The sequence below is a fragment of the Panthera leo genome, chromosome D1 (genome assembly GCF_018350215.1).
Source record: "Panthera leo isolate Ple1 chromosome D1, P.leo_Ple1_pat1.1, whole genome shotgun sequence".
NCBI classification, from domain to species: Eukaryota; Metazoa; Chordata; class Mammalia; order Carnivora; family Felidae; genus Panthera; species Panthera leo.
Window position 1 is genome coordinate 69,787,601 of NC_056688.1, and position 7,921 is coordinate 69,795,521.

The 7,921-nt window shown below is 43.5% G+C and overlaps 1 protein-coding gene across 8 annotated transcripts in view; it reads right to left on the reverse strand.

Moving 5' to 3' along the window:
• Nucleotides 1–7,299, reverse strand: part of BTBD10 (BTB domain containing 10) — an 89,424-nt gene extending 82,125 nt beyond the window's left edge. For 3 of the 8 annotated variants that reach the window (XR_006194045.1, XM_042906875.1, XM_042906866.1), the window contains exon 1: nt 6,272–6,684. Coding sequence is in view for 2 of the 8 variants with exons in the window: in XM_042906873.1 (XP_042762807.1) it covers nt 4,141–4,197; nt 5,791–5,825 (92 nt within the window). In the remaining 6 variants the exon portion in view is untranslated. Of the gene's footprint in view, nt 1–4,140; nt 4,657–5,663; nt 6,074–6,271; nt 6,685–6,846 lie in introns of those variants that run through there. The other 5 variants (XM_042906873.1, XM_042906874.1, XM_042906871.1 and 2 more) reach the window with 5 other exon arrangements.
• Between the last annotated feature and the right edge of the window lie 622 nt (nt 7,300–7,921).

A 7,921-nucleotide genomic window follows, 5' to 3' on the forward strand; every position in this document is an offset into this window, starting at 1 on the left:
TCTCTTAACATCTTACTGATCTTCAGCAATCTACTGTGACATAAGATCACATATTCTACATAAAATCTTTATTCGTTTATGTTCAAGTTTGGGCTGTTTCAAGTACTCAGAGTTCACTGTATTCCCATCATCTACCACTAACATTTACTAACCTCTTGATCCTCTCTCAGGGAGGATCTCTGAATTCTGATTGCTTGTCTTCCATCTCTGTGCTTTAGATTGCTACCTGCTTAGCAAGGAAGTGTGTTTCAAGGATGCCAAAGTAAACCAGAGCAAGCCATAGTAGAAGAAATGCAATGTTAACTTGAACCCTAATAAACACTCTATCCAAAAGGATAAAAAATTATTAAACAGTTCTTCCTCCCTTAATGAACACCAATAACTACCTCTTCCCCCCTTACTGTGGGTTCATAACCAACAAAGAAACAAAATACAGGAGTCAAAGATAAAAATACAGCTAAAACCAGTTGCCAAAAAAGCTTCCTATTACTTCAAACATAAATTAAACTTACTTAGATCTGTAGCTTTCCAGTTCTTTTTCCCTCCTCAGGCCCCAGCCTGCTCAGATAAATCTACCATACACACAAGCAGAAAATGTACATCCTAAGAATTGGGAGCTCCAAAAACAGAACCAAAAGGCACTGAGCAAAAACATACTCAATCCCTTCTAGCTTCACCTAATGCTTTCTTGGGAAGACAGCTCAGGAGATAGAAAAAAGGAGGAAAGCTACTTCCAAAAGAGAACTTCCTACTTTACAAGTCATGGCAGAAACACAGGAAGCAGAAAATGTTTCCCCCTTCAAACATAATCTCCACAAATACACAACAGATTCTTCAGAATGTTTTTATTTTTTTTCAACGTTTTTTTTTTATTTTTTTATTTTTTTATTTATTTTTGGGACAGAGAGAGACAGAGCATGAATGGGGGAGGGGCAGAGAGAGAGGGAGACACAGAATCGGAAACAGGCTCCAGGCTCCGAGCCATCAGCCCAGAGCCTGACGCGGGGCTCGAACTCGGACCGTGAGATCGTGACCTGGCTGAAGTCGGACGCTTAACCGACTGCGCCACCCAGGCGCCCCACTTCAGAATGTTTTTAAAACTCTCAAACAGCAACACCTCACAAACAAACATATTACACAGTGCCTGTTTCACTTCCTATACTAGAGAGAGGAGGAGGGACTGATGAAGAGATAGTAGACTAGTCTGATTTGAGAAGACTGAGCTAAAAGGTAGAAAATCAAGTCTTCAAACTACCAAAGTAGTCCTCATAAAAAAAACAATATTCTCTGTAGTCTTTGTAGGCGTTATGGTAAATTTAGTAAAACTTTGTAAAACTACACAGTAGACAAAAGGGTACTTCACCATTTTATCTTCCTTTTCAAAATTCTCTCCCTTACCTAGCCTCCTCTCTCACCCTTACAGCCATCAAAGACCCTCCACCTTGCCTTCAATGTGCCTAAGGTCCACTTTTCTTCTTGGTCTGACCTCTAAACTTCCATTCCCTTCAGCCCAACTAAATATGAATCAGATTATGTGATTAAAGTATTTCATACTAATGGGTAAATGTGCTTTAATCCACGGGGTTCAATCCTACAAATATCACCAAGCTCTACAATGTATAATGCACTGTGTTTTGTCAAAGTACCTATTCTTACAAGAAAAACTAGTTAAATCAGTTTTTTAATGTACAACGTAAAGAAGAGGAACATGAATGCCTGCTTCACATCACACTCTCCCCATCCCATTTCTATCACTATGCACCTTCTCCTCACCCCATCTGCCAGGAACAGAATCCAAGGAACCAATACTGCTTCCAGTAAAAGTCAATGACTGAGAAGACAATGTGAGATGGCAGAGCAACCAATAAACATTCAAAACCATAGATGAGTTACAGAGGGTCCTCTGAATTTAACTTCACATATTAATTACAAGTACAATAAAGGGCCTCTCAATAAACCAATTTCCTTACAAGATACCTATAAATCAGCTTTGCTCAGAGTGTGAGTCATTACATGATACTTTACATGGAAAACCCGAAAGACTCCACCAAAAAGCAGCTAGAACTGATACATGAATTCAGCAAAGTCACAGGATATGAAATCAACGTACAGGATTATATCAATGTATAAAATTGGTTGCATTTCTATACACCAATAATGAAGCGACAAAAAGAGAAATCAAGAAATTGGCCCCATTTACAATTGCACCAAGAACCATAAAATACCTAGGAATAAACCTAATCAAAGATGTAAAAAGATCTGTATGCTGAAAACTATAGAAAACTTATGAAAGACACTTATGAAAACTATAGAAAACTTATGAAAGACACAAAGAAAAGGAAAAACATTCCATGCTCATGGACTGGAAGAACAAATACTGTTAAAATGTCAACACTACCCAAAGCAATCTACACATTCAATGCAATCCCAATCAAAATTGCACCAGCATTCTTCTCAGAGCTAGAACAAACAATCCTAAAATTTGTATGGAACCACAGAAGACCCCGAATAGCCAAAGTAATGTTGAAAAAGAAAACCAAAGCAGGAGGCATCACCATCCCAGACTTTAGCCTGTACTACCAAGCTGTAATCATCAAGACACTATGGTACTGGCACAAAAACAGACATATAAAACAATGAATAGAATACAGAACCCAGAACTGGACCCACAAATGTATGGCCAACTAATCTCTGACAAAGAAGGAAAAAATATCCAAATGGAAAAAAGACAGTCTCTCTCATACAGAAGAATGAAACTGGACCACTCTCTTACACCATATACAAAAATAAACTCAAAATGGATGAAAGACCTAAATGTGAGACAAGAAACCATCAAAACCCTAGAGGAGAAAACAGGCAACAACCTCTTTGACCTTAACCACAGCAACTTTTTACTCGACACATCTCTGAAGGCAAGGGAAATAAAAGCAAAAATGAACTATTGGGACCTCGCCAAGATAAAAAACTTCTGCAGAGCAAAGGAAACAATCAACAAAACTAAAAGGCAACTGACAGAATGGGAGAAGATATTTGCCAATGACATATCAAATAAAGGGTTAGTATCCAAAGTATAAAAAACTTAACAGTCAACACCTGAAAAACAATCCAGTATAGAAATGGGCAGAAAACATAAATAGACATTTTTCCAAAGAAGACATCCAGATGGCTAACAGAAACAGGAAAAGATGCTCACCATCACTCATCATCAGGGACATACATATCAAAACCACACTGAGATACCACCTCACGCCGGCCAGAGTGGTTAAATAACAATTCAGGAAACTACAGATGTTGGCGAGGATGCAGAGAAACGGGAACCCTCTTGCACTACTGGTGGGAATGCAAACTGGTGCAGCTGCTCTGAAAAAGTGTGGAGGTTCCTCAAAAAATTAAAGATAGAATTCCCCTACGACCCAGAAGTAGCACTACTAGGAATTTATCCAAAGGATACAGGAGTGCTGATTCACATGGGCACATGTACTCCAATGTTTATAGTAGTGCTGACAACAGCTGAATTACGGAAAGAGCCCAAATGTCCATCAACTGATGAATAAAGAAGATGTGGTTTATATATACAATGGAATACTAGCTGGCAATGAGAAAGAATGAAATCTTGCCATTTGCAACAACGTGGATGGAACTGGAGGGTATTAATGCTAAGTGAAATAAGTCAGTCAGAGAAGACAGATATCGTATGTTTTCACTCATATGTAGAATTGGGGAAACTTAACAGAAGACCATGGGGGAAGAGAAGGTGAAAAAAATAGTTTCAAATAGAAAGGGAGGCAAAGCCTAAGAGAGTTTTAAATACAGAGAAAAAACGGAGGGTTGATGGGGGGGAGGGGGGAAAATGGGTGATGGGCATTGAGGAAGGCACTTGTTGGGACGAGCACAGGGTGTTGTATGTAAGCGATGAATCACGGGAATCTACTCCCCAAGCCAACAGCACACTGTATACACTGTATGTGAGCTAACTGGACAATAAATTATATTTAAAAAGAAAAAAGAACCCTGAGTCATTAAACCATAAATACTGAGAAGTTTCTTCTTCAGTTGTTTCCATAGTTAAAATGTTAATAAGTACCAGTTCCATTTGCCCTACTGTACTTAAAAGTTATTAAGTTTGGCTATTAAACTTACCTGTTTTCAATTAGACCTGACATTTTCCCCAAATCTTCGTAGGTCTGAAATTCCAAACTAATTGGGATACTTGCTTTAAATCTTTTTTATTTTTCAGTTGTAAAATTTACTCATTCTGACCTATAACAGAGGTCCCAAACTGGAAAGCAGGCTACAACTACTGACAGGTTTGGGTTCAAGCAAAAATCAAAAGATACTGTGTTCTATTAAGAAGGCTGAAAACTGGGCCCATATTCATGTATGGCACTAAACAAGTGGACCTGAGAACTAGATTCCCTCTAAGATGAAGCATAAACCCTCTAGTGCAGTTACTTTCATCTGCCTGGTACCTGAAGGCGTAGGAGTTTGCTATTCATAATGTACTCCTATGAAAGGTGCATATTTTCCAGATCACTCTCACACTTTACCAAGTCACCTAAATGTAAAAAAAAACACAAAGCAGATCTTGCTGGCTTGCAATTTAATAGTTAATAACAAAAAAAATTTTGGCTCAGGTCACGATCGCACAGTTTGTGAGTTTAGCCCCACATCCAGCTCTGTGCTGACAGCTCAGAGCCTGGAGACTGCTTCAGATTCTGTGTCTCCCTCTCCCTCTGCCCCTCCCCTGCTCTCACTCGAGCTCTCTCTCTCTCCTCTCAAAAATAAACATTTAAAAAAATATTTTAAAATATTTTTTCATTAGGCTTTAAAAAAAGTGTAAGAAAGAAAATATTCTGACTGGTGGAAGGGTGACATAGAAGTAAAAAGCCCATCTGAAAGCTTTTTTGGGAGAAAAAAGGTGAAAGAGCTCAAAAACATTGTTGAGTTACTGAAAGCTTTCCTGATTGAACACTGTGTTAATTCCATGGTTTATTACCACACTCCATGCTTCAGAATCCCCCTTACTTCCTCTTTATGTATAACAATAGCAGATAGATCATAAACTCTGAGAAATGTTAGGGAAATTTATAAAACACTTTACACCTTCAAAAGTAATTCTCACACTCTTTTAAACAGTCTTAACAACCATCAAGTCCTTTCCCAAGTATTTTCTACCGCTTTTCAATTTACATTCAAATGACAACTGCAGTCCTCATTTTCAAGGCTTGGACTTCAGTCCTGGATGGGCTCTCTAGCACAGAAACTTTTTTTGGCCCTTATGGTTGCATTCCTCATTAGACTTCTTATTCCAATCTCTATGGTCTATTTCATTCAAAATTTATCCCTAATTCCCTCTCTAAAAGGCCTTGATCAAAGCCTTGTGTGCGGGGGGAGTGGGGGTGGGGGTGTCTAACCAAATAAAACCAATATACTGCGCTGTTTCATTGAGATTCATTTAAATTAAAAGCATGACGACTCTAAAAGACCAAAAAAAGTTAAATAATCTTTATATGCTAAGTGCACAAAGAGCCAAGCAAGTGACGCTCTATCTTTAGCAAGTGTGGACTAGCGACTTTTTAACATGGACTCTAAGTACTGACAACTACTGTACCAAATCCACGGGCTCTAGGGATGGTCACACTACCCCCACACTAACAAATTACCAAATTATGTCTCGTGCCCCAGCACCCCATTAAGGAGGAAAAAGGGTGTTACGGGACTTGCATCTGAAGAAGGAAAAAATAGGCAGCTTTTCTGTGTAGGTTTTGGGAAAACAAAGCTTCACCATACGTGATACTGTTACAGCAGAAAACCACGCAGCACATTTTTGGAGTCTCACTCCTCTTCACCCAAAGGGAGACTGCCTTGCCACTCTATCCTCTATTGTGATGCGCCCTCCTAAGGATGTCGCTGCGTTAGCCCAGTGGTGACAGAAAAAGGGGCGGGGCACGGGGTTACTCTGCCCAGGGAAGGAGGGATGAGGGTATCGCCTTCATCCCTTGGGGAAGGGCCTCGGGACTCCCAACCCAAAAACAGCACCGCCGAAAATCCAAATCCCTTCCTTGCCTCTCCGAATCAGGGGCCAGCTGCCGGAGCCCAGAACCCCACCCACGGTCTCCCAGCAGGGTCTGAGACACCCAGACCACCGCCACGGCAGCCCGGCGCTCAAGCCCAGATTCGCCCTCCGCCCCCTTCCTCTTTCGCCCAGCCCAGCCCAGCCTCCGGCGCCGCCCCCACCGAGTTCCCCAGGTGAGTCCAGTCACCCTCGAACCTGCAGTCCCTCTTGAGTGTCCAGGGAGGACCTAGGCGAAGGCGGGGGGCCAGCGACACCTCCGCTTCCTCCTCAACTGGGTCCCTCTGGAGGTGTCTGTGGCAGCGGCCACTCAGGCGGCTGCGGCCAGCAGAGCCGCCGGGGCAGGTTACAGGCCGGCTCCTAAGCCTCTTCTCGCGAGAGCCTGGAGTCCGAAGAGGCGAGGCTAGCGGTGTTCTCGCGAGGATGGCGGCTCAGCGCCCGGGAGTGGGCGGGGCGCCGAGGGTGAGGGTGAAAGAGGGAGCGGCCGCTTGCGGTGGGCGTTCTGCCTAGGGGCTGGGGTGGCGGAGTGCTGGGCGCCGGCCCTCACAGACGTCAGACCCGGATCCTCGGCGATCCTCGTGTCTGAGAGGCCCAAACCTCTGAATCCCACGTTTTTCCTTCGACTTCCTGTTACCGTTAGAAAAAAACGGACAGTGTCTCCTGCCCAGAGTTAGAGAAATAGCTCTGGGACCCCGAGTGCTCTAAGACGTTTCCCTTAATTGAGCAAACTCCGAAATGGCCTTAGCGAGCTCACCTGGCGGCTATTCACCCACCTGGGTTCACGAAAGGCGGTCGTCGTGAGGCCCACCCTCTATGCCTCGGTATCTGCAGCTGTTTGTTTTTAAAAGCTGGCTTGGCGGGAACCGGGTGCCAGCTGAAACTCCTCCTTCACTTGAGCCGCCTATCACACGTCGGGAGGAACCTGGGTCGCTTGTTGCTCCTGTGGCCAGAAGGTCGCCAGTTAATAAGAGTTTCAGTCATCCAACTTCTCTGAGCCTACCATGTGCCAAACGGTGGACGATCCTCACGGGGGTTGGGGAGAGGAATGACTAAAAGACGCGGTCTCGGCGCTGGAAGCTCAGACCGCGGGGGCAAGACCCGCCCGATAAATGGAAACCCACTGTGCTGTGTTAAAAGCCGGGTTGCTCGCAATGAGCTACGGGAGCAGCAGACAGTAACCGGCTCTGCCTGGCATGTTGAGGAAGCCTCCACCAGGGAGAGACATTTGAGCTGAATCTTGAAGGATGAGTACGAGTTCTTCCCCGGTTTTGAGAAGAGTGGGAGGGGCGTTGCAAGCAGAGAAAGCAAAGAGGAAGAGGACCTGGTTTGTGTAATTTGGAATGAAAACGGATCTTGCGGAAAGAACTTTGTTGAAAAACTTGTAATCATTGTTTAGTTCGGAAGAGAAAAAACTCCCAGCCCCCATGCGTGATAACCAAAGTGTTGTCCAAACCAAGGTTTATGCTAAGGAGATGAATTGTGCTGCACAGTACCGGAAAGTGAATATCCTCTTCCTCATCTAGGTACACTCACACATCAGAGACCTAAAGGGAAACAGGTTATTGTCCTAGTGTGCCCAATTGTTACTGCCAACATTCTGTTAAATTGGAAATTCCCAGTACTCTTTGAGGACTGCTAAGTAGAGCGATTTAACAAATGTTGCAATACAGGGAATCTCATGGAGAAACTTCAGAAACATCCTCAGGCAACAACACAACAAAAACCTCACCAATCTTGATTTATTATCAAAATGTTCGGGGGCGCCTGGGTGGCTCAGACGGTTAAGCGGCCGACCGGCTCAGGTCGTGATCTCGCGGTCCGTGAGTTCGAGCCCCGCTTGGGGCTCTG